This window comes from Oenanthe melanoleuca, chromosome 11, assembly GCF_029582105.1.
Source record: "Oenanthe melanoleuca isolate GR-GAL-2019-014 chromosome 11, OMel1.0, whole genome shotgun sequence".
Classification (NCBI taxonomy): domain Eukaryota; kingdom Metazoa; phylum Chordata; class Aves; order Passeriformes; family Muscicapidae; genus Oenanthe; species Oenanthe melanoleuca.
The window spans coordinates 18,954,840-18,982,594 of record NC_079345.1 but is presented as its reverse complement, the minus strand read 5'-3'; the positions used below and the strand labels follow the sequence as shown (position 1 = coordinate 18,982,594).

The 27,755-nt window shown below is 42.0% G+C and overlaps 1 protein-coding gene across 1 annotated transcript in view; it reads right to left on the bottom strand.

The window, feature by feature from the left end:
• Nucleotides 1-515: 515 nt before the first annotated feature.
• Nucleotides 516-27,755, bottom strand: part of CMTM4 (CKLF like MARVEL transmembrane domain containing 4) — a 36,932-nt gene continuing 9,692 nt past the window's right edge. The window contains exons 2-4 of the mRNA XM_056500631.1: nucleotides 19,499-19,675; nucleotides 9,819-9,917; nucleotides 516-8,930 (exon numbers count right to left, since the gene is read on the bottom strand). Of these exons, the coding sequence (XP_056356606.1) occupies nucleotides 8,757-8,930; nucleotides 9,819-9,917; nucleotides 19,499-19,675 (450 nt within the window). The 3' untranslated portion in view covers nucleotides 516-8,756. The remainder of the gene's footprint in view (nucleotides 8,931-9,818; nucleotides 9,918-19,498; nucleotides 19,676-27,755) is intronic.

Below are 27,755 nucleotides of genomic sequence, written 5' to 3'. Positions count from 1 at the left end.
CCAGGGGTGCTTCCACCCAGCAGCCCCAGCCCCACTCAGGACTTGCTCTCTCAGGGACATGACGCAGAGAATGGGGAGGGGAAAAGTGGGAAAACTCCTGGGTTGAGATAAAGACAGTTTGATAGGGAAAGTGAAAGCTGTGCACACAAGCAAAGCAAAACAAGGAATTCATTCTCATGGGCAGGCAGGGGTTCAGGAGAGCAGGGCCACATTCCCTGGAACTGTGACTTGGGGAGACAAACACCATCACTCCAAACCCCTTCCTCCTCCTTCCCCCCTTCCCATTCTGATGCCCCCTGTGGTCAGCTGGGGTCCCCTGTCCTGGCTGTGTCCCCCCCAGCCCCTCCCCAGCAGGGCAGCACAAGGGGCAGGAAAGGCCTTGGCTCTGGGTGAGCTCAGCAATAACAAAACCAGCTCTGAATTATCAACACACATCCAAACCAGCCCCACACCAGCCACAGGGAAGAAAATTACCCCAGCCCAGCCCACTTTTACAGATGAAGACACTGTCTTAGTACTTTAATATGTCCATTTATTAAACAGGAAGTCCTTCACAAATGATTCCATACTATATTGATTGGGCTAAGTGTTAGAAAACTACCATTTCTCCTACATACAAAAATACAGACTTTTACCACTATGAAGAATGATCAGAAGAGTACCATGAAAACCCAGAGAGCTCAAATCTTCCAATACCAGAAAGAAAAGACAGAAAGACAACTAAATTTAAAAAAATACAAAAAGTGTTGTGCCCATATACAAAAGACTGGAAAAGCAAAATGACATTTAAAACTGATAAATACACCATTTAAATTATGCTGCAACAGCATGGATTTTAAAACCAAGACTGTTTGTGTATTGCAAGACTTTACAGTTCTTCAGCTTGTGTTTTTGATTAGCACAGACACCAACAGAAAGAACACAACTGAAAGATGGTTACTGGTGTGGAAACAAGCTGGAGGTTGTGTTTTCTTGTAGAGTACCTTTGAGCTTGGTCAGGCATTGCCAGGACACCTTTCCCACCCAGAGCTGGCAGGTGCTGCTGTGCCAGCAGAGTTCCAGCTGTGGGCACAGCAGGAAGGTGCTCCCAGCTGGAGGCACCACCCTGCAGCAGCTGCTGCAGCTCCAGAGCTCAGCAATGGGAAATCCTCCAGGGCTGTGAGCTGAATCCAGGGGAAGGTGCTGCCTGCTGAAACTCTCCAGTCCTGCAGCAGGATCTGGTGCTCAGGGGAGCCCCTGGGGTGAGGGGCAGTGCCAGGGCAGGACAGCAGCTGGGTGCTGCCCTCAGACCTCACCAGGATGCACCAAGGGCTCTCCAGGACAGAACATTGCAGCTTTTACTCCAAAAGCAACGTACCAAGGGCACTGCACAGCAGACTTGTGCTCATGATAAAAGGAAAATTGCATCCCCTTTGCTCAGCCTGAATGAAATTCTAACCTGGTGTTTCCATAGTACCTCTGAGCTGTTTGCAATTACAAACTTGTCAATAGAGCACCTGTAACCCAGAGGGAGAGAGTCTTTTGGTCAGGCCTGGATGCTCCCTCCTCAGATGCTGTAAATGATGAATGATGAGCTAGAATTGGAATGTTTGGGTTGGGCTGTGGAGTCTGTCCAGAGGAGCCAGAGTCAGCCCTGAGGATACAGACACCCCACACTGAGCATCCCTCCACAAGGCCCAAGGATGGGTGAGGCAATTCCCTTTCCTGTCAGATGGGAATCTGGAGCACCAGGAATGTGCTCAGGAAAGTGAGGGCAGAGCAAAGGAGACACAAGCTGTGATCCCCAGGGGTGACATTCAGTGCTCACAGGGAGGAAGGCAGAGCACAGCAGCCTAAACCTGGTGTTGGTGGGAACAAAGCACAACGAGGCCAGAGCTGTGTTAGTGACTCACATTACAAAAATAGTGTTTACTGGATTCATAAATTTACATCTCTATTCCTGTGAATGACAAGTGTTTGTACCACACATGGAAGGCACCCTAGGTGAAGCAGATTTTCGGTATTTGTTTACAATTCTGTGAAAAGACATACAAAGTGTCAACTTCCAAATCAAATTTGAGCATTATAATGACAAATAAATACATACTTTACTATTTAATTGTGGGTTCCTGAACCCTTACAAACTTCAACATATACAAATAGTTTCAAAATGACACTAACACAGAAGAGAGTAAGTCTAGACAGATATAATGATTAGCTAAGTCATTCGTCCTATTATGTCATAAATGTTGTTGTGTCTAAAGTATATAAATCATTTTAAAATGCAATAAATTGGCCACAATATATAATTCAAAATACTTTCTTGCTCAAGGACTGTCATGTATGAGTTAAAGCTGGATGAGCTGTAGTGCTAAGACACTCTCCCTCCACAAGATCCGACAATAGAAACTGGTAAACATTCAAGATTAAAGTAGAAACAGTAGAAAAATGAAGGTAGCAATTGTTGTAATAAAAGGGTGCTAGCCAGGACCACTTTAACCTGCAGACATCAAGACAGCTGCAACATCACTAAAAATATTTAGACAACACTACTTTTTGGGATTAAAAGGGTACCAAAAGTGATAAATCAGCCTAGTTAAGAGAGGATGTTTTCTTTTCAGACACATGAAGGTTTTAATTAAATATGTCTATTGAGACATTTGTCCAAAGCAAAACAATACAATACCCTGAAATTTCCTGTGCTCTAGACAATAGCCTGTGACAGTCAGAAGAGGCAGATGCTCATATTCCATTCTGTTACTCACATCCAGATGTTATTAAAATAGCTGCAGGGACCAGCCCCAATCAAAAAATAAGAACCCCCCTAGATACTCTGTAAAACAACCTGGCTATTGCCTTTTAAATGCTCCTATGTCCTCATTCTGAAGCCATGAAAAAGTTCCCATCTCCTTCCATAAATGCTAACTGGCTTTTTAAAGTTTTACCCATGAAGTCCACGGGATACAGATAAAACCTTCATAGTAAACACAAAGGTCTAGGTTATAAATATGTCAATCAAGGTAACTATGTATACTGCATATAAAATTAAATATCTTCTGTTTGCCAAGTATAATTTAAAAAGGAATATCTGTGGCTAGTTATAAAAAAATATTTATTAACCCATAGAGATTAAAAGGCAATTTCATTAACTCGTCCAGCCAGCACATATGGAAGAGCTGCACTGGGATTCTGGATAGGTTACTTTATCTAATCACATTCCTATGATAAATAGACAACTTTCATTTCTGGGCATATAATAAGAACACTTCTTGAAAGCTGCATATCCCAAAAGAAAATTAGATTGTGTTGTATACTCTAAATTAAAGGCTACCAGAAATCACAGTGTAGGCAAATTTTTTTAAAGATTATTTTTAGTATACAAATGGTTAAATTATAGACAGATTTTTAAAATACAACACAAAAAAAAAAAATGAAAAAAGAAAAAGAAAAAACAAAACAAAACAAAACAAAACAAGGGAACCCTTTCAGGTTGGACAGCACCACTCTGATTTGGTTTAGCAGATCTATCAAGGTGGCCAAGTGGCTGACAGGGAAAATAATATGCCAGGAAAGCTCTCTAAAATGTCATTCAGAGACTTCCTGAGTATTTGTATAAATTTATTTTAACCAACTCCCTCTGTCAAAATAAAGGCAGCAACATGGCATAATTTCTAGCAAGTATTTTCAGACATTCTGTGCATTTTTGTACTGATTTCAGGATAGCTTTAAAATGCCATTAGAACTCCCACCCAGGACACGTCTGTCTGCACAGTGATTCTGAGCTCTGCTGGCCCTGCAGACAATGAACAAGCCACCATTTCATGCCACAAGGAACATGAGCCAAGTGCCTGACGTTGGCTTTGCTCCTTCCCGTGGGGAAGGGACCAGCCTGGATCCCCCTCTGAGCTGAGCCTGGACAATCCCAGCCCTTCCCCAGCCCCCTGACATCACCACACCTGCTGGGGGCTCTCACTGTTCATGTATCACTGTGAAAGCACTGGACTGTCAAATGTCCTTCTCACAGCTCCATTCCTTATCAGACTGTGCCTTTTTATTACCCTGAATGCCTGCTGAAGACTTTTGGCTCCAGAGCTTCCAGGAACTGTTCTTCATGCTCCTCCATGGACAAAGTTGTTCAGTATCCCTGCTGAGTAGGAGAGAGGATATTGCTTCCTACACTATCTGAACTGCTCTTAAGTTTGGTTTCATTTTTTAATTATGCCCTAAAACCATTATTCTTGCTTATTTTAGATTTTTGGTGAGTTTTTTTTTCCCTCACAAAAGAAAACAAGTACAAATGATTACAAAGTTGACATGAGACAAGAAAATAACAGATGCAGAAAGAGGACTAAGGAAGAGGGAGGAAGAAAGGATTGCATTAATAAAGCCACAAATTAGGTAAGCATTTGCTGTGCCTGCACACCCCCAAAACAGCAGAGAGGTGACAAATACCAAATTCATTTAGTGACCTTAAAGCTCACAAAAAGCTGGTGGTGAACTGACTCAGGAGAGTCCAGTGCAGCCTGCAGCAGATCCACTCTGCTGCTGTGTCCTCAGCACTTCATGAATTCCTGACTCTGCCCTGCTGGGAGGGGAAAATAAACTACTATAAACTACTGCCTTAGGGAAGAGTGGGAGCCTTCCCCTCCTCCTTCTAGAAGCAGCAATGAAATGCAGAGGTGAGTCAATACCATGAGAGCAGAGTGACAAACAAACACTAGCAAGTGTCTGTCACAGCATGTGACAAAGCCCATGGAAGAGCAACACACACTGCTCCTGTAGTGAAATCCCATGGAAAAGACACCTTCTACCTTATACTTTACACCTTCTACCTGAAAGGTGAGGAGCTGTGCCAAGGCACACATCTTTGCTAATGCTGTGCTCCTGAATCCAGTGAGCAGCACAGATCTCAGAAGGCACAGGGAGATTTTACCCCTTTACCTTCCCAAGATCCAAGCACATGGCTCCTACCAGGAATCTCACACCAGCACCAACTTTCCACAGTCCCAGAGGAAAGAATATCCATCAGGAAAGGGAAGAGCACCACAGCTGAAATAAAGGGATGTTGGACACATTCTGATGTTCCTGGCACTGCAGCAGACACTACACAGACCAACAAACAAGGCTCAGCAAAAATTAAATATTAAAGCATTTGATCCATGAGGCACAAATATTCGAAATGAAAGGAAAAAGTGGAGAGGAAGAAGGAACTGGCTTTACTCAGACAGGAGTGAGTTCCTGTGTGGCTGCAGGAGCTCCTGCTGGGGCTGTTTGCACAGCACAGGGACATGGCACAAAGCTCAGCTGAGGCTGAGGAGCCTGAGCAGGGAGAGGCAAAGGCTGTGCCAGCACTGACAGCTCCCAGGCTGCTGCTCCAGCACAGCTTGCTGTCTGACACTGTGCTGTCTGTGCACAGGCTGCAGAATTTAGCCATTTCTACACCCAGAAATACACAAAGATTCCAGGTCTAAAGGCTCTCTTTGACTCATCCAAACTGTTACTGTCTCAAGCACCCTGCTCCTACCAAGTTCAACTGTTTGCTTTAATTTACAGTGAGGTTTGAATCTATTTACAGTGAGGTTTGAGACCCTTTATGGAGCTAAACAGCACCCTTAAGGACTAAAAGAAATTATCCCTATGTGCTAGCAATTACAAGCAAGACTAACTGGCTGAGAGACGCAATTTAATGTCACTTTTCTAAGCAAGTTTTTTTAAAAATTTAAACTTTCTACCGTCTTGTCTCCCTTAAGGGTTTTTTTAGTGTGACTGCAGTTTATATAACAGTTTTTGAAAGGTACCCCTCCAACACACTGTGTGAAATTAACTCAGGGGGAATGAATCATGTATGCATCAAATTATCTTAATATTTCAAATGCAGTTATCTCTCACAGCTATTTCATTTCCCTTCCATATAATCCAAATAGTAAATAATGTCTCTGCAGAGCAATAAGTGCTTAAGATTTTTTTGAAAGTATATACTGTACAATACTAAAATCATCTTTGGTCCCAAAATTGAGGAAATTACACATTTACATTTGTTTTTGTTTCACAAAGTGAATCAGTGTTTTTTAAATTACTGTTCTCTTGTGGATTCTACCCCTGAGAGCTGTGCTAGGCTCAGGGAATGATTGAGTAATAAACCCTGGCATTCCCAGCTGAAGGAAGCTCACCCCTCCTGCCCAAGGATCCCAGAGGAGGTGTGACTGCCCCACTCTGCTCCTCAGCAGGGGCTAGGACCTCACTGCAGAGAAAACCCCCAAGTTACCCTTTTTCTAGGCCAGGAAAGATGCAAGGGTTTGAAAGGTACCAAATTCATAAACCTGGGGAGGCACAAGAGCTCCCAGAGCTCTGCCCCAAGCACAGTGAGCTCAGGGAGCACAGGAGAGGATCTGGGAATGATCCTTCAACCCTGGCAGTGACAAAACCTGATAAAACCTGTGTGACACAATCCTGAGCCTGACTTCAGATGGCAGCTCCAGTCTAAAAGCATGGATCTTCTGGAGAACTGCATTTTGTATTTCAGTAGGTGGGTTTGGCTTGATTTTGGTGTGGGATGTTTGGGGGCTCTTTTGGTTTTGTCTGGTTTGGATTTGCTTGGGGTTTTCTGCAGTCTTTGTCCAAACTGCTTTGATGGAAGTTTACAATTCCAGACTGGGTATGATTGTGCTACTTCTAAAAAGTCTTTTAATGATTGACATTGCAAACTCTGCCAGTCCTGGGCAGTGCTGGCAAACAGCAGGGCTGTCACAGCAGTTCTGGCACTAACAAATTGTTATTTCTTACCACACTGGCCATGGAACTGCAGTGCAGTGCTCAGGGAATGCACCCAGGTGAGACAGCCCTCTGTGGAATGTCTCTAGTTCTAACCCAACACCAAGAGCTGGTTCAATCTTCTTTTAAACTGGTGCTCCCTTTGGCATTACATCCAATAAAGCACACTAAAATATTACTGTAGGAACTGGTAAACCACCAATCACTAAGGAAATGCAAATTTTCCTTAACCTCATCAGTAAATCTGAATTTTAACCTCCATCTTAGCCACTAAGGTGAAATGCACTGCAAATGTCAACAGATTGAAAATGAAAAAGGCCTTTGTCACCTTTTTTTCACTTGTCAAAATAATTGTGTGCTGCTCAATTTGAATATTGCAGCATTAGGGTCACACTTTCACTGTCCCAGCTCCCTCCAGTATTGTAACAGCCCAGGCACTTCTCCTGATCTCCTGTTTGGTGTAACTTGGTTTTCATGGTTAAATAACTCTTCCACAACACACTGCCTGTTGTTCTTAAGGCTCCAGGTGCTGCCCTCCCCCTGAGCACTGCAGCTCCAGCAGGACACTCAAACTCAGGCAGACAGGGCAAACAGTTCCACTGACTGCACAGGTTTGCATTTTCCTCACACCACAAAGGAGTTCAGCTCTAGAGATCTCCTCCCACACACACTGACTCCACACAGGCACACAAATGCCATATAATGCACCACAGAGAGAAAAACACCAAAGAAAGAGAAAAATATCAAGAGACATCTTCCTAATAATATTGTGACATTGTCTAGTCAATTACGGCTGAATTTGAGTTCTGAGTAGAGAAAATGTAATTCATTCACTGGAAACACAAGGAAAATAAAAAAACCCCTTCAGCTAAGTAAAACTATTTCTAAACAAATCAATATAATCATATTATTTTCCAATTAGCTAAATTAATTTTCCAAAGAAATATAAGGGGAATAAATCTGTGGAAACACCCAGTTAAAAGAAAAATCATGTTTACCTACTATCAATTTAGGTTTAATTTTAGACCAACAATTCTTCCAAAAAGAAATATTTACCTTACATGAATCACAACATTGTAACCTTAGGAACACTTTAAAAGCACATAAATTTTTGCTAGTTCTTGCTTACCCTGGGCTAAGAGGGAAAGCAAGTTCTAGCAAAAACTTCTAGAAATGTTGAACCTTTAAAAAAAACAGAAAAAAGGAAAAAAAAATAAAAAAAGAAGAAAGCCATGGCTGGAATGTAAATCTATAGGATGACAACCCCTTCATTCTCTACTGTGCCCTTCAAGCCCCTTTTCTCCACCCCATCTCCTAAACATATTTATTTCCCACTTTGGAATGAGAACAGGAGCAGACAATCTCCTACTGCCGCTGAGTGCATCCCATGGGCAGCAGTGAGCAGCCCAGCCCAGCCCAGCCCAGCCCAGCCCAGCCCAGTCCAGAGTGGCCCTTTGGCAGCAGCTGCAGGACACGAGGCAGGGCTCCCCAGCAGCTTGCAGAGGCTCAGGGCAAAGGGAGCAGGACACACAGACACAGTTAGGGACGGACAGGCCCCGCTGGCTGAGTTATTGCTGAGTGGCCCTGGCTCCTTGGCACATCTGGGGGCTCCATCTGCTCCCCTGGATGTCCCTCCTCCCTCCCAGCCAGGGCAGGGCTGCTCTGTCCCTGGGCAGCCGAAGGAACTGCGGATCTTCAGGGAGGGAAGGCAACTGCTGTGCAGTTAATCCAGAACAATGACATACTGCAGAGCAGACATACATTATATACTCTAGGAGCTATATAATATATGCACATGTCTGTGTGGAGGTCTTGATGGGATCTTCCTTTTGAAGGGCCAACACTTTGTGCCTCCATGACAGCAGCTTCTGGCTCACGGCATCTCTGCACGCGTGCAGGGCTGGGCATCCTCCCCACCCTGGGATCCACCTTCTCCTCCTCCAGGAAAGCAAAACCCTTATTCCATGAGGGAGCTGAGCGCTGTTCCCTGCGAGTCCCGGGTGCTGTCACGCGTCCAGGCGCTGGATCTCGGGCCGCTGCACCACCTCCCGGGACTCGGTCCGGGCGCGGATGTAGTCGCTGCTCTGCCGGCTGCTCGGCTGCCTGCTGCTCACCCGCCACAAACTGACAGCCACAAACGTGTTCACAGCATACACTGCCATGGCCAGGAAACCAAACACCTACAGGGAGCACAGAGAGCGGCACAGGCAAGCTTGGAAACGGGAAGAAAAGCAGTTTCACAGCTAAGTCCTCAGAAGTTCAGTTTCTTACGTTATTTGCACTGACAAACCATCATTGCCTGGGAAATGATGTTTTTCTTCTCAGTGAATTAGAGAATCTGCAAAAGTGGCTGAGATCAATGATCCCAGAAAACAGAGTTCTCTGACTACCAACATGACAATTAAATCCTGCAGTGCAGCCCAGTGGAAGATTCTCTTGTAAAGGTACCAGCTCTACATCCAAAAACTCATTCATTCCCCAGGGTGCACACAAAAAGTGACAGAACATCGGCCTGGAGAAGCAGCTGCTTTGCAGTTTTTTCTCTATGCTTCTGCAGAACTCATGTAATTTTTAAAACTATGTTAAAAAGAAAATAAAAAATAAAATAATAAGAAGTCACCAATTCACATACAAAATTAATTTGCTTGAACTGACTGTTGTAGATTTAAAACCCTGAAATGCTACTACACTCACTCCACAGAAGAAAAAAATCATCTGCTCTGAGCAAGAACTCAGCAAATTATGTGCAAGCAGCTTCAATTTCTTCTGTCTTTTTGGCTCTATCTTTTCCATGGGCTTGCATCATAGAGCAGGATCATGTAAGGCACCAAAGAGAAAGGCAAGTTCAACCGTAAAGTGTTCTCTACAAGTCATTTTTCTGTTGTTCTTGCCTCATGCCTTCAGACAAAGCTCCAAGGATGTTAACTTAAAATAAGGATTATCTCATAGGAAATTGTGAAAGTAGAAGTAAATTGTGATGGCAAAGGCAACAGGTGTATTCTATCAATGAGTAAAAGTTAATTGTAATACAAAGTAAGAGTCAGATATAAACAAGTTTAAATTCTTACCACAGCAGCAATTTCTGCTCCAGTTTTATGGTTTAAAGCAGCCAGTACTACAGAGGCAATGAAAAAGAAGAAAGTGCTGAGTCCAGTGTTGACCAGATCCTAAAAAAATAAATTCAGAAGCATTACTAAATGATGACTGTTTGCTTTCTCAGGAGTGATGACACAGAAGGTTGGGACAAGAAGTGCAGCAGCCCTTTGCCAGCTGCTCTGCAGTTGCCCAGGTGTCCCACAGGAGCAGCAGGAGTGTGAGCTGCAGTCCCAGGGCAGCCAGAGCACCCTGCAGCCCTGGAACATCCCCTGAGCTCAGGCAGAGCTGGCAGCACAGGGGTGGGCTCACCCTGCTCCAGCCCAGCTGCTGCTGAAGCAGCCTGGCTGAAGTGCAGAACATGAGGAATGATGCTCACATCCCACAGAGCTCCTGCCCTGCTCACACACCAGCCAAGAGCCCTCCTGCCCATTCCTTGAGGCTGCATTGAACAGAGCTGCATGTCCTGGGCCACTTCTGTGACAGCTGCAGCAGTGCAAGAACTGAGATTTTTACCTATTTATTGCATAAAGCTGATGCTTCAAGCAGACATTTTAGAACATACACACAAAACTGCCTTGCTCCAAGTAAAGAAAAACAACTTGCTGCACACAATTCCTGTCATGTGTGCTGCACATCACTGCTGCTCAGAAGGTGATGCTGCTGTGCTCACCTCAAACAGGGTCATTAAGATGTCACTGCAATCAAAGGAAGAATTCTGAATGGCAGGTACTTGCACAAAAATAATTACATCAATACAAGACTAAGTGATCAGGGGAAAAATACTCAAGGGGGTAAATAATAGAGGAAACAAAGTCTAGATTCATTCAGGACAAGGTGTTCAGTGTTATCAGGACACTTTCACATCTGATGTGAATGGACACTGCACTGTTTGCATGCTCCCACTAAACTGGGGAACACCATTCCCAAAGCACAAAATCACCATGAATGAACAGGAGCTCAAAGTGAGAGAGATCCCAAGAAAGGACAATTCAGCACAGACATCAAATCAGTGAGAAGTGGAAACTGTCACAGACAGAAGGGATGGAAAGACAACCTGCATTCAGGATTGCAGGCTTGAGGTAAAGAAAAAAACCAAAAAACCCACACAAAACAAAACCACAGTGAACATGACAACTCCCACCATGTAAAAACAATCCCAGTAATTAGAATTCAAGGACAATTTGTTCTACTTGGCTCTCTTCTCCCACATGCAAGGCAGGCTCACTTCCTGTTACAGCTCATTCACTTTTTCCATTTTTTAAATAATTATTTTATTTTTTCCCCAAAGTGCATCTTGTGAAGTGCAGCGAGAAGTCAGGTTTAGAAGACTTCAGACATAACTCTGAACTTACTCTGCTATGTTCCAGTTACACAGGGACTCTGAAGGGGACAGTGCCATCCAGGCAGCCCCACAACATCTCTTTTCCCAGCCACGATTACAGAGTGCTGCAGAAAGTAACTGCAGAAATGGAGGTTCTGGCACTGTGCTGTTCACAGAAAACAATCTATTTTGAGGGTACTGACTCAGCAACAGCTGGTCATCAACACTGAGTGTCCAGACTGCATGAGGCTGTGGCCTGATCCTCATCTCAAACAGAGACTTCCCCAAGGAATCAGAGAGGTTCCCATGGCTCATGGCCACTTCAACTCTCATGTCTCATGCCCAGTAAAACCCAAAAAAAAAAAAAAAAAAAAAAAAAAAAAAAAAAAAAAAAAAAAAGGAACAAAAGCAAATTTCTACCAATTTCTTACCTGCCAGTGTACAGAGGTTATTTTTTTATCCCTGCTCAAGCTCACTGAGATAGATGCTACCTGGCACTTAGGACATCAAACAAATCCAAATTCCATTAACTAGCTATTGCAGCTTTAATTATATAATTTTTTCTTTGCAGAGATAAAGTTTAAACTTTATATAAATAGAGGTATTAGAAAACAAATGGCATTACACAATTTCTCCAAGCATGCCCCTCTGCAGCTCTGGGTTTACAGCTCTACCTGTGCTCCTGCAGTTCCTAAAATGAGCTCACAAACCTTTTTCCCACTAGAGGGGAAGTCTCACTATATCTGCAACAGATCCAGCTTCAACATTTCCACCAAGTCTCTATGTACATATATGTGTGTCACCAAGGGTGGGGAAAATAAATATTGAGGAGAGGGCAGCTTCTGGATAATTAAAAAAAATAAATTAATTCAATTCAAGGTCAGGTTGTGTATTTTACTACCAGAATACATCTGGCATTTACAGGAAGGACCTGCAGAATAGAGACAAAATCCTAGAAGAAATAATTCAGAACTCAGTAATTACTGTAGGCAAGCATCTCAAGAGGTACTGCCATGACCAAAAAAAGGGAGAAAAATCACTTTTGCACTCCTTTGGACATATGGACACAACAGGTGGTAATCTTACCTCTGCAAGGGACTCTGGAATGCTGTGTCCTGTTCCAGCACTCACATTTTAAAAGAATGTGAAGAAATTGGACAGGGTACAGAGAAGAGACACAGAATTTATTGAAAGAAGGAGAAAATTTCTCACAGTATGAATCAAAAGATCCTAAGCTGCTTTGAATATTAAAAAGACTGAGCTGCGTACAGGAAGACTCCAGTGTTCAAACAATTAAAAATACTGGTTGTTTTAAAAGCTTAACATCAGAAAGCCAACAAAATTAACAGCAAAACAAAATCAACAGCTGTGAAGTTAAGGCAGAAGTCATATCCAAAATGAAGCTAATTTTGGTTGTAGGAGACCTAACCATCAGAACAAGCAGCCAAAGATGTATTTAATATTCTACCCTTTCACTTCTTATAATCCAGGTTATGCTTTTTCAGACACACACACACATTTTGTACTTCCTTAGCACCAAACTTAAAGACTACATGGGTGGCACATGATGGTCTAAGATTTATGGGGTCAGATGTGCTCATTAATTATTCCTGCTGACCTCTGATGTTTAAAATCTGTCACCCTGGGGACGTTTCCAAAGGAGCACAGTGTAAGCAAGAGGGCCAGGCCTGCCCACAACATGACACATTTACCACCCAGCTCCACAATACAAAGGGACCTGAAGGCTTCTTTCAAGCTGCAAAATATAAAATCCTCCTGAAATTAAACTGCCAATGCCTTTTCTAATGTACTTTAAGTACATCAGAAATTTGTCATTTTATTCTAATTTACTTTTTACAAAAAAATATCAAACTCCATACAGAGAATTCAACAATTTAAATCTAAAGAATTTATTATATCTTGAGGCTCCAATTTATTAATCTCTGCAACTCCTTCTTCCCTGTTTAGGTCAAACTTTTCTAATGCAATTAAATTCACATTCATATAATAAGGCTGGTTTTTGAAAAAGCTAAGATGAAAATTATTTTATACCCCCAGAGCAGACTGTTTGGAGCTTAAGGAGCAATGACAGCAGTAACACTGTCATACACACATGTAACATCACAGATGCAAATAGCAGTGGAGGTCCTCAATCCAAAATGTGGGAGCTACAACTTGGAGCAGAAAGATAAAAGCTAAAAACCCAAAAAACCCAATAGTTTTGGTTGAAATAAGAGGAAAAATAAAAGAAAACAAACTACAGCAAGAAGCAGAGGACACTCCCTAAAACACTGCAAGTTTTTTTCCACGTAAGAGAAAATGAATAATCGTGACAATAAGAAGAATAAACTAATTGGAAAAAGATGAGCTGCTTCAAATCTGGCCATGATGGAACTGAAGTTCTTGCTATTATATTTATAGACAAAGTAAAACCACATCACAGAGGTAGAAGAATTTCTGCTGAAATTACAGCAACCTCATGAGACAGTATGCTGTGCCATAAAATACTGTACAGAGCTGCCATTCATAACAGAATCAAATCTTTGAGCTGAATCAAACCCACTCCAGGCTGCTGCTGCTCCCTTTCTCCTTTCCAAAATGATCCTAAATGAACAAATGACTTCTGGTCACTTGCTAGTTCATTTGCAAGTCATTCTGTTCAGTCCCCAGTGGTCCTGCCAGTCCAACAGAGAGCATCCAAGGCCATGGACTGGCTCTCTGTCCCACTCAGGGGCAGGACAAGGCAGAGGAGATGTGGATGAAGATGGGCTCATGCCAAGACAAGTATTTTATGCTAGAAGAAGACAATGCTCGTTCTGCTGTGAAGGTGGGAAGCCCCATTCCATGATTGTGTGACCATCCAGAGTCTTGTTTTTAAGGGTCCAGGCAGGTGTAGCTTCTGGATTAATGAGGATGGAAAAGCTGAAGTGGTGCTACAAATGAGAGCTCTGTTAACAGAGCTGCAGCTGCCACCCAGTCCCTCCTGAGATCACACTGCTGCTCAGCCCCTCAGGCTGGGACACCCCCAGGAGCTGCCCCCATGCTCAGAGCCCTCAGTAACACTCCTGTGCCACAACTGCACACAAGCTCCTAGGAATCATTCAACCAAAATTCCTGCCCTGCCTTTTTATCCTGTGCATCCTCCTGCAAAAGTGACCAGGCACTCTTTAAAAGGCAGACAGTGCCATATTGCAGTTGAAACTCGTGTAAACAGAGATATGACATTTAAACTGCTGGTTGCTCTTGTCATTTGCTTTCTGAAATCCAAAAGTTTACATCTAGATGGAGATTAAAGTGGCTGAACTAATGGACTCTGGAAGAGAAGCCTGCACATTTCAACAGCTTGACTTTGCCACAAAAGGTGACAGGAGTCAGTGGCCTGGTGTCTGATTTATCTTCACAGAAGACAGAGCTCAAAGTAACCTTTCTTTTTAGTTTTATTTAGGTTTGCTGGTTTGTTTATCAGGGGAAGGGAGGGGGAGTGTGGTTATTAATATTTTTTAATTATTATTTTAATTTTTTTTGTACAAGGACCTTAATTTTTCCCCCAGCCAGTACTTCATCTGCAAGGTTTGGGAACATCTTCCCTTGCTTTTATATGAAGCTATCAAGTTGAAGGCTACAAACATACCAGTCAGTCTTCTAAACCAAGCACCTCTGGTCAAACTCCCAGAATTTGTTTCTGTTATTAAACACTATTTGAGTATTTTTCACTACAATTAAAAAGAAAAACATGGTTCATCAAGTAAAAGTAAATGATAGAAAGAACCAAATCAACCATATGAGCATTAATTGCCATCTCTTTTTTCCCACATTTAAAGTTACCTAGGTAAGCACAAGATACACATAAGCACTGCTTCCCCAATAGAAGATCCATGAACATAAATTTCAGAAAGCTGCTGTCACAAAGCAACAGTCCCCACCTGCAATAACTACCAAAATACATGATGTTTCTTGTATTTAAAACTTGACACTGCATTTATTACAGAGTAATAAATTAATTACAGAGTAACATTTACATCATCCACCAAAATAAGAACAGCCCATGAGGAACCCAGAGGAAATTCTAATAGTTGTTTTTAAAGTTTTAAAATGTTCATTTTTATCCTTAACAGGTAGTGCTATTTTGAGAGCAGTAAACAGCAGGTCAAGGATGACTGACTTAATTTTTCAATTAACAGCTAAGGAAAGCAAGATGTTTTTTCAAAACAGAAGAGGAAAAAAGAAATTAAAAACAGAAATAAAAATCAAGATTGCCCTGTGAAGGCCTTTGAACTACAGCTTTGTAATTGCCCTCTGCAGAGGCAAGACTGACACAGGATAGTGAAATTTTCTGCAAACTCCTTCAAATGTCAGTTGCTTTGCACACAAATTTTCACTGCTGCAACAATGAAAAAAAACCAAGAGAGATGATGAAACCAATGCTCAGGCAGCACAGAACTCCCCAGCTGGTGTGTGTGCTCTAACACACGCACCTGGGTCCCTGTTTGCTCCCTGCTGCTTCCCTGGGACTGAGCCCAGAACAGTGGAACTCAGACTTTGTGCTGTGCTCAGTTCTGTCCCTCACTTCTGAGCTGCTCTAAGCTGAGAAACTGCAACCAGAACTGGACTCCCAAAAATACACTGCCATAAATGCCTTGGAAGATTTTTTTTTTCCCTACAGACAAACAACTCATTCTACTGGCTGATCATGCAGAGATTTACATTGGTACTCAGACGATCTGGTTTTCCTTGTCACACGAATTCCCATCCAAGGAACACTGCCAAATTCCAGTGTCCCCAGCTCCTGGGCACCACTGAGCTGTCTCTCTGAGCAGGAGAGAGGATCCCAGTGCAGGATCCCAGTCACAGCACAGCCCAGTGCAGCAGATCTCAGTGCAGGATCCCAGTCACAGCACAGCCCAGTGCAGGATCCCAGTCACAGCACAGCCCTGTGCAGCAGATCCCAGTGCAGGATCCCAGTGCAGGATCCCAGTCACAGCACAGCCCAGTTCAGGATCTCAGTGCAGGATCCTAGTCACAGCAGATCCCAGCGCAGCAGATCCCAGTGCAGGATCCCAGTCACAGCAGATCCCAGTGCAGGATCCCAGTGCAGCAGATCCCAGTGCAGGATCCCAGTGCAGGATCCCAGTGCAGCAGATCCCAGTGCAGCAGATCCCAGTGCAGCAGATCCCAGTCCCAGCACAGCTCTGTGCAGCAGATCCCAGTCACAGCACAGCTCTGTGCAGCAGATCCCAGTGCAGCAGATCCCAGTCACAGCACAGCCCAGTGCAGCAGATCCCAGTGCAGGATCCCAGTCACAGCAGATCAGCAGATCCCAGTGCAGGATCCCAGTGCAGGATCCCAGTCACAGCACAGCCCAGTGCAGCAGATCCCTGTGCAGCAGATCCCAGTGCAGGATCCCAGTCATACTCCCAGATTCCAGCACCTTTCCTGCCCAGCCCTGCTCCTGCAGGGCCAGCTCACACTCACCCCTTGGGTACCAGACCTCCAGCTCTACCTGCACATCACATGAGATGCAAATCATGAATTTTAGAAAAAAGAAAGAAGGATAATTTAGGCAAAGATAAAACTATAGCAAAATTCACTAGCTCTCTGTGAAAGCAAACGTGCCTGGGCTCCTGTGGAGCAGGAGCTGCTGTGCTCCCCACTCCCCTGAGCCACTCCTGTATCTCCCTGCAGAATGGGCTCCCCTTGAGCTCTGAGGCATAAAGGAAATGGAAATTTCCACTGACAGGTTCCCCAGCTTTTGCATTTTTGCATAATATTGATAGTGTGCACAGCACAGACAAGAGACTGTTCTTTCATCTTGCTGGAACAAACCAGCCTCTCTCCAACACATCCAGACAAGGCTCTTTTCTGCCCTCACCCGCTCCATGTTTCTTGCATGTTTACCTCAGGAAAATATGAAAATGACTGTCAAGTCTCTAATTAGGATCAAAACAAGTCTCTTTTCCCCAAATGGCTAAAAATATGTATTTTTAAAAAATTTAGCAACTTTGCATATTTGTTAGATCCTAGTCCATACTGATCCACATTTTCATTCCAGCCAGGGACAGGGGGGATCTGCCAATATCCACAGCACATTGGAAAGAATTCTACTTTTAATAAACTTTTAAAGGAAACAATCCCATGTTGGACAATAGCAGTTGATGGCCAGGTACTTCCTAATGCACAGGATCATTTGAAAGCAAATGGTTTCAACAGTTCCTAGGAAGAAGTGCTATTTTTAAAGAAAGATTTCTTCCTAAATTTAAGTAGATTAAATTCCTTCAAGCACAGCAACAGCCTCTTCTTCTCACACAGCTTCTAAAAGCAATGTTTGAGACTTTCCATAAGGGAAATATGCATTATAAAGTCATATATATTTTTAAAAGCATGTATCCTGATGAATTTATACATAAGCAGGAGTGACTTCCTCCTAAAGCACTCAGGGATGTTAAAGATTTTTGTTTAGAAAGCAACTCCTGTAGTAACTGTGTCATATACAGAGGCTGCAAAAGTATAAAAATAAACATCAAAAACCAGGGAAGTAATAAATACTGAGAGGCAAATAATGTATGAACATACATTTAAATTGTAAAGAATAAAATGCCAAAATAAGCAAAAGAAAAACAAATCAGCCAGAGCCCTACATTCTTACATTGCCTTCTAACTTGGCCAAAGTAATGTCCCACAGGTGTTTGATCAGCAGCCTTTGAGCTCACACTCTGTACCTGAAGGAGCAGAAACAGCTGTAGAATCACAGAATGGTCCCAAGCACTCTGAAAAATGAAGGTATTCCCTCACTCCTGCCAGAGGAACAGTCCCAACTGTTTGTTAAAATCAAATAATCATAAATAAAAATCAAATATAATCAGGCTGCTGAAATCTGTAAGAAACACCTGGAAGAAGGATGGTCTCATCAGTTCATGGAAGACACAAGCTGCCAGCTCCCTTCTCACTTCTGGAGAACTCAGCTATAAAGATGGGAGAAGCATTTCATCTTCAGTACACAACTAGCAGAATGAGGCTTGGGAGATGATGGCAAATTCCTTCTGCCTCTGCATCTGGCAATGGGAACTAGAGCAAAGCACTGCAGTGTATTCCATGTGCCCTTTGCTTCATCTCCAGCCTGCTCCAATGCTGCTCAGGCAGGGGGTGCAGAGCGTGACCACTGCTCTAAAACCAAAATACCTTTATAAAACAAAACAAAGCAACCCCAAAGCACAACTGACTGGATTTTAATCTCCCTTCCCCAAAATATCTCCTAACAGGTGCTATGCAGACACAATTGATGCCACCACAAAGGGATAGTTTCTGCTCAGTTCAGCCCCAGCTTGCAGAACACCTCATCTATCTACCAAGCACTCCTAGAAGGAGTTCATCAATTAACTATGCAGCCTCAGGGTAGAAAGGATCATCTAATTCCATGTTCCAGTCTCAATTTAAATGAGTCATTTAGGCTGAGAAACTAGGCAAACTGCAACATTAATAAACTACATTTTAATTTTTTTTTTTTTAAATCACACAGAAGCCTAAAACTTCTGGGACTTCTACAGTACTTGCAAAATTACTGTTATAACATAAAACAGAACACTGGCACAATTGTATCTGTACTGTCCAAAGAAATTGGTATAAATATTGTTCTTGAAGGTGACAGACCTTTTGCTAGAGTGACTTAACATGTTGATTTTGTGACCTGTGTTTATGCAACCTAGTCTGAAAGTTTAACTCGGAATACAGCATGAAAATAGAGACTTGTACAAAAGGAATGTGCACTGCCAGCAGTTCCCTTCCCAAAGCTCCTCATATCTGAGAGCACATTAAGCACTGGCAGTCAATGTTTAATAGTTAGGTGCATAGGCAATACAAAACATCCCATTTTCACAGAAAGCACCTGGTTTTCTACACTACTGCCCAACGATTGTATTAGTCTATGTAAGAAAATATATGTAGCAAATCTGTCCTAATATCAAAATCCCCCAGGTTAAGAGAGAACAACAGGCTGCTGTGAATACAGCATCTGTCAAAGTTAAATAACTACAGGCTGCATTTTTATCCACTTCATCCACTAAGTGAAATTGCTGGCATTAGCAGGAATTTTGTCCTCCCAAAGACAATCTACCAGAAGACAATTTTATTTCTATTTAGTGTAGTTTAATCTTGCTACATTTCACTGTACATTCTGCTGTTGGCATTCAAAATAAATGCAAGTAAAGTGTATGCTTTACTCAGCAGAAAGAACACCCATACACAACATTAAACAACAGGAGAAAGCAAAGCCCAAAGACCAAACTTAAACCAGATTTGCAGCTATTTTTAACAGAGCAAGAATTCGAGTGAACTTACAGTAAGATTCCAGTTGATCTGGGGTATTCTTGTGTGAAGGTTCAGACTGAAGAGAAGCAGGAGAGCTCCAGTAACCACCAGTGCACTGCAGCTCACAAACTCAAAGAAATAAAGGCCCTCGCACGGGGAGCATTCCATGATGGTCTCGATGCAGATGAACGCGGTCAGCGCCAAAAGCTGGGAAGAAAAACAAGTAGAAAAAAAAAAAAAAATGGATTTCCACATTTTGAAAGTAGCCACAAGTATTCCTGAAATTTCCATTGGGAACATGACGGGTTTACACTCAGGAATGTGTGATTTTAGTTTACAACACGACACTGTCCAGGGAGCAAAAACAAAAGCAAAGAAATGTAAGATTTTCTGGATTTGTGCCGTTCAACAAAGAAGACTTGAGCCAAATTAAAAGGACTCTAACATTCAAAATGACCAAGACACCCCAAAAAGCATGAAAACCCAGCAGGCCACTGGCTTAACATGCAAACAGCACCTCAAACATTTTATTTCATTTTTTACTCATGATACACTATTCCAAAACTTGAAGATGGAATGCATTTGTCAACCTCAAGCACAATTACAGAATATTAATGTTGTTGTGTGATTGTGAAAGCCATGTCAATAAAGATTATTAATTAAAATTCACTACCAACTGAGATCTAAATAGAATTGATCAGGATTTCTACCAGTCTCCAAAAATGCCTGCCTTTTTCACATTTATCATCATCAGTATTTAATATAAAAACATATTTTATCATTCCCTTATAGCACAATAAAACAAGCAGCTAAGAGATGAAGGAAAATCCCCTGGGACTGCAAACACAAACATGGAACTGGGATAATGGTAGGTCATACTAAATTGAGAGGATGTATTGGAGTAGTTAATTAACAAGAGTTGAAGTCACCATTTAGGATAAAACCCTGACACTTGCTGTACTTGAAAATAAAGTTGGCCCAGTGATCAAAACCCAGATCTCTCCCCCTCAGAGCCCAGTGTCAGGCACAGGGACAGCAGGCACCACAAGGGTGCCATGGCCAGCACTGACACCCCAGGGGTGATTCCTCCTCAAACACCACTGACACCAACAAGCAGATGCAGGCATGGTTTTGGGGTTTTTTTGTTGTTTTCTTGGGGTTTTTGCATTTTTCAGGACAAGCAAGGAAGGCCTTAAGAGTGTTTTGCTTTGGTTTTCAGGACAACCACCCCCATCCACCCACTGACATTTTTTAGAAAGAATTCTCTTCTTGCTATGCCACAAAATTCTATTGAGGCTGCAGTAAGCACTTCAGTCTGAGGATGAGGAACTGAGAGAGAGGCTTTCCTCAGAGCCAAATATTCAACAATTTGAATATTTTGCACAAACATATGTTTAGAAGATTGACAGAAGCCAGGATAAAAACCAATTTCTGCTAAATCCTTCTTCGCCAATCTCATTGTTTTGCAGATACACTTCCTTCAAGCACTTTTTATGCTTCATCCATTGGTCTGTCTTTGCCTCCCACAACAACACTTGCAAAATGAAGAAAAAGGATTTTGAAAGAAGTCACCAAGAAAGAATTTTTGCCACTAACATGAGCAATAATTCTAAGAAAAGGAAAATACCCTTCATGTTAATTTGCCACGTACTTCAGAATACAGCAGAAAATGTAAATTTAAAACCAGATTAAAACTCAGCAAAACTACTTCAATAAAAAACCTCACTCTTGGTTGGAAAGCCTCTCATAGCTCACTTAGCACATGTTCATTAAAGCCAGCAGATGCCACAGTAATTTTTGTCAGCTGTCAGAGCAGGCCAATTCACATCAAACAAATTCTCAATGGATACTCAGTAATTAATCACTTCAGATTTTATCTTTGACATTGAATAGCTTCAGAAAGAAAGATCATGCATGAAATGGAATATTCAGAATCAAAGCAGAATCAAACTAGGATTTCAGCAACGACACACATACCAAAAAAAATTACTGTCCAGACACAGCCTCATTTTATGTATTAGCATGCAATGAAGTTCATCTTCTCTGTAAACACAAGCCTCAAAACTGAAGATGACACTGAATGCAATTTAAAAAAAGCTTTAAAAACCAACCTTTGGTCTTTCAAGAAGGATCAACATCACATATTAATGTTAAATGTTAGCCAGTGAAATTTCTACTTCTGGATTTTCCAATATAATAAAGTTTCTGTTTTTCTTGCCATTATTTTTAATATATTATGACACTTGTAATTTTCTTTTAGAAGATATGGTTCTGCAATATTCTCTAGAATTACAGTTGTACAAGCCCCAAACATTAGGTTCATTTTCTCAAAATATGAACAGCTCTGAATTGTGCCACCAACATTAAGCTGAAGGAGCCAAAATCTCTGGCACATCAGTGGCTACGCTGGTGTTTTGCTGATAAATTTTTACACTGACTCTTCACACTAGGTAGCATTGGCTCTTCAAAGCAAACACATCCATCTTGGCTGGCAAAGCTCAAAAGGAACCAGAATTCCCTGCAAACAGCATTAGAAATTAATTATATACTGAAGAGGCACTTGGAGCAATGAACTCAAAGAATCCTGTGTTATTTACATATTCCCAAGCCCAGAATTAATAAACTCCAGAGCAACTCTATATTTAGATTTCATTTTATCCCTTAAGAAACTATATTTTATAGTCTCATTTACCTGTAACACACTCTTGTAAGAAAAAAGCATTAGTTGTGTAACTTAGGCCTGACTTAACCCAAAGCATTTCAAATGCAAGTAAAGATGTGCCATCAGTTTAGGACGTGCAGCAGCAGTGTGCAGTGGCCTGGGGTGAGAAGCCCAAGTCTACTGATAAATTCATCAGAGAGGCTGAGAAAACCTCAACTGCTTCCCTGTCTGATGGAGGGAGACAGGAAAAAGACAATACTCCCATACACACCATGTCTAACTCTTTGGTACTTCAAATAAGATCACAAGTAAATCTGATACTATTTTTCTTGCAATAAAAATGTATGTCCCCATTCTCCAAGACTGTCCAGGCTGCCAGTGCTGCTCCTGCCACTCCTGTCTCACAGCAAAGCCATGGCAAAAAATGAAATCCACACTAAATGAAATGAAATCAGAAAAAAACTGTCCTCCTACAGAAACTTCCCTTTTCCTAATCACAATAGAAATCTCAGTCTTCAATATGAAAGATATTCTCCTTAAAACATCGGGATAATCTTGTCCTCCTACACATTTATAAACTTGCCAGGAACACCCTTCCAACTTGTAGTTACAAGTTAGATTAAACTTCTATAAAACATACTTAGTATCACTTTCACTGGCCATTCACTCAGAGAGGAATCTAACTTAGCTTCCAGCAAAAATACAAACTACTCAGAACACATGAAATGGAAGTGAAATACATGGAGTTGATTCCACAGCCCGTGACTTACTCAGAGAGTCTCAAAGAATTGTGCAAATGCTGCCACATGAGCCAAAGCTGCTTCTCAAAGGCCACAGCTCATCCAGCGATAGGGTTCATTAAAAAAAAAACCCAACCATGTGTTAGCATTCATGATCCTTGTGTTTTTAAACTTAGGAAATACATTACTGGTGAGACAGGGTACATGATGAGGCAGAGAATTAACAGAGAGCAGTGAGTGCCCCACTGCAAACTGCAGGAAAATCCCTTCTCCAGAGCTTCCCTGGCTCTTCCCCCTGCCACAGCTCCCATCCCAGCTAAAACTGGTGCCTTGCCTTTCCATGCTGACTACACACTCTCTCCTGGGAAGAGCAAGCAAGGATCAAGAGCCTCCAGCCCTCCTGGGAAGGCTCCAGCTCCATCCAGGTTTGCACTGCTCCATGTGACTGAGACACAAAAACACAGAAAAAACCCCAGCTTCCCAGAAACCAGGATCCTGCTTCTGCCTCCCACTGCAGTTCCAAGACTAGCTGAAAAAAAACAGAAAACCAGGGGAACAGCATCCTATCAGAGCACAGGACTTGGCCAACAAAATACATCATGACATTTGTCCCACACAGGAGGCAACCCCCACTTTCAAATCACACATCTTTTCATAGTTTAGGGTGATGAGATTTGACAAGTTTTTCCACAAGCAGAAGTTTTAAGGCTGGTTTACCAAGGAAAAATGAGAAGTTGAATGTGGTGGAATCTCCTTTTACATGAATTACTGCTCTCTCCCACAAATAACACTGCTACAGCTTTCTTGGAAATTTTTCTATGATGGATGAAACAAACCTTTTCATCTGTTTTTTTCTGCACCAAGTTCTTTGGAGAGTTTTCTATTCCACTCTAATTCCTCTAACACCCTAAAACCTGTAGAGCCCCTCTTTTACTACTAATCTTTCTCTTTTTCAGTAGTTGCTTTTGGTTTCTCTTCTACTTCCACTCTTCTTAAAATAAGTACAAAATTAAAATTCAACTTTGTCATGATGGAAACATTTGCTAATTCTGGATGCTCAGGTGCATGCAGAGTTATCCCAGACCACCTGCAGTAACACTCATGTTATTCTCTTGTAAGAATCTGGTGAAAAAGCAGGCTGAGAAGGAATGAGGGGTGCTCAGGAAAGGTCTGGCTCTGCCAGGTGTGCAGTGCAGCTCCAGGGCTGTGCCAGAGCATCCCCTGCCCTTCATCCCCCATCTCCCACCTCCACATCTCACAGGCAGCAGGAAAAAGCCCCAAGCAGAGGATTCAACCTGAGATGTCCTTCCCAATGATGGCATGTTGTGCTTTTAGCCCTGAATAAAGTGGCAAGAGTCACTGCCTGGGTTTGCAGCACAGCCCAGGTAATTCCTGCACTGAGCCCCCAGAGCAGCTCCATGGAGCCACCTCAATCTAGGGCCATGGAATTCCTGAGAGACACCTTCTGCTCCAGGATCCCATGTCCTTGGAGTCAGCCTCATCAGCCCTACCATTACTGCCTCCATCTCAGCTTTCCTGCAAATTCCCCTGGAGAAGGGCCCTTAATGAAGAAATCATCTGCCTCGGGGCTATGTAAATGGCTCATATTTACATCACTTTCTTGGAACACAGGCACATCAGACATAAAACACTGTATTTCCCCAAAATGGAAAAACATGCTGTGACAGGTACCAACGCTGAAAAGGAACTTTTAGGAGGTGTATTTTTCCTGTCATCATATGCTGTGTTATATTTTTGAGGAAAATAATCAAAGAACTTTGTACCAAAAATAAAAAAAAAGACAGTTCTGCAATGAAAACAAAGTAAAAAAATGAGTTTTCCTGTTTATCCAAAACACTACCACAGAAAGCCTTATTGTGTGGTTAAATGACATAATTACACATGATTTCCAAAAAACCACAAAATGGTCAGCATTTTTTCTGCCTGAAAAATACCCACAGAATTTTAGTAAGAATGTCACACTAGCAAGACATTTTACATCCAGACTGTTTAAATTAATGGTACAGCAGAATACATATGCACAAAACAGGGAAGAATATATTGCTTTTACACCACTTAAAGTATCTGAAGACTGAACTTTCTTGAATTAAAATCTAGATTTATTGTTCTCATTTCCTTGGCCCAGCAGTCCCAACTTTATGCATGAAATGAAGTGGGTCTCATTCCTTGCAAAGCACATGCATTTCCCACATCTAAAACAGCTGGCATAGATATGAATATTTGGGATCATATGGCTCAAACATAGTCCTGCTCCTCCAGCAGGAAACCATCTTTTACTCTAAGCAAAAAATGACTGATTTCCCTGCTCCTGGTCTGCATCCTCAAGACTGCATGAAAAGTGTTATTAACTCTCTAAAAGGCTGCAAGGGGCCCTAAATCACAAAGGAGCATTAAACTTTCCCTGTAAGATAGAAAGTTTGGGAAAACATTTACCAGAAAGGGAGTCTTAAGCACCACCAGTGATTCAGAAACCCTGGATAAATTAAATTGTGCTCTAATGGCACAAACACAATCAAACAAACCCAGAGAAATTCAACCAAGCCTCCCAATTCACCTCCGATCTGGTTTTGGTGGTGATGGTAGAAATAAAAACAGAAAATGTGAGTTTCAGATCATCATTGCACCTCTAGTATTTTACATGAAGCTGCAAAGTTTTCATTATTTCTTAGTTCACTTTTAGCTGTAATATGGCAACACTTCAGTGCATTATATATTGTGGACTCTTCACTAAATCAGCTGATCTTTTGCCACCTCCAGCAGCTTTCTACAACCCTCAGATTCAGCTACTGCTGACTTCCCCTTCTCAATTTAGGCAAAAGACCAAGTCTAAACACAGAACATATTGCTGAGGCCTGAAACCTTTTGATGGTGTCTTAGGAGAAAGGGTCATATTTAAGAGTGAGGGTAATCAACACTCAAAACCAACAACAGAATGATATTTGTTTTGAAACATTTATGACACCAAAACTAATGCTTATTCTACAAAAAAATGAACTGAACTACAGTGACAAGAAGAAATTCTCAACTGGCTAAACCAGAAATACATCAATTTTTAAAGTGAACTTAACCATAGAATCTAGAAGGAAAAAAGCTACAGACATGATGTGGTGACTTATTTCCTGCTAACTGCATTAGCACAGAGTTTTGCTATTGCTTGGTCACACTCATACAACAAACATTCTTATCTGCTAGATAAATGCAAAACCAATTCCAGTTCAAGTACCATTAAACACATAGTAGGTTTTCACAGATAAAACAAATAGTTTTATAGTTTTTCCTAAGAAAACAAAAACAACGAACCTCCCCCTAATATAGTCTGATTTAGATGTATTTTAGGTTTTATCCAACAAGCAGATGACCAAAAGAACCTCTCTGAATAGCATCTGAAGCCAAGGCACATTGCAAGGAGGTTTTTGTTTTAGGCACATGACATTTCCCCACTGAAATCTGAATCAGACTCAAACAAACCTTCCAGATGAGACAAAATTCATGTAGTGTGCCACCTGTCCCATAAACAAAAGTCCATCAACGGCTTTTTAGCAACCCCACCCTACAGGAAGGTTCCTCTGAAGTCCATGTAGAGCCATGCTTTAAACAAAGGCAAACAAAACATGCAAAACATAACTGGTTTCTCCCACCAATTCCTCTCCAAGGGAACCTGTGCCTCCAGTCCCCAGAAACTAAAATTCTTGTGTAGCACAAATCAAAATATTTTCATAAGCCATAGGTCCTACAAGACAATAATGAACAAAATCCCAGCACAGAGTCTCACATTTCTAACTTTCCCATTCATATTCTGCATTAATCACTTCATTCCTGAACAAGCCAGTGAAGTGAACAACTCTTAAATAGAGAGGTTTATTGTGCATCTACAGTACATGAATTGTGCCAATGGTCAATCAAACAGAAAAACTAAGGGAGGTAGATGGTTCTTCAGCCCTTTTTCACCATATCCTGATACTTAATTTTCCCATTCCTTGTCTGGTGCTCGTTCTGGCAGTGTCTGCAAGCAGAGTTTGTGCAGCCATCTCTCATTCCCAAGCACCACAAGCTGCTCTGTAAATGATGCTCCCTGTGCCAGACTGGGCAGGTTGCTCAGAGGCAGCTCAGCTCACCAAGGTCAGCAGTAAAATTCCCTCAGGAAGCCTCAGTGCCTGCCCCAGGGGAGCAGAGGGGGACAGGCCACCAGCCCAGGGAACTGTGCACACAAACACTGCAGTGCAGCCAGAGCCCAGAACAGGGCTCCAGGCTGCTGATAAAAACCACGATTAAAGCACTCACACAACATTGAGTGGAAATTCTTAAACAGCAGCACTACCCAGCTAGGTTTCTTCAAGTCCAATTTTATCACAATCTGACCAGCATTTGCATATCATGTTCTTCAACAAGACAGCAAAAATAGGTCAAAGAAACCATCAGGCATTTCTTTGATGCCACTGAAAGTAATTTTGTATGCACTGAGTCATCTGCATCTTCCTCAGCCACTGCCAGCTGCAAGAAGTGGGGGCAGAAGGAAGAATAAAATAATTTCCCATTAGTCTCATTTGCTGCTATAGTCCTAGTCATGAAGGCTTTACCACAACAGTAACTCAGAGTAAAAACTGGCTACAGGTAACAAAATGGAGAATAAATCCAGCTTAACTGCTCTGTTAGCGAGCCTCACTTTCAGGCACCAAAGCAGGTAAATGAAACCTTCCTTAAAAATCACTGCCAAATCATGTCAGTCTTACAGACTAATTTAATAGTTAGTGGCACTGAAGTCAGCAGAGTCTCCAGTTTTGTATCAGCATTTTTGAGTTGTTTTGTATCAGCATTTAGGAGCAGTAACACCTATGTGGTTGCTCAGGAGGTAACTCCCAGTACC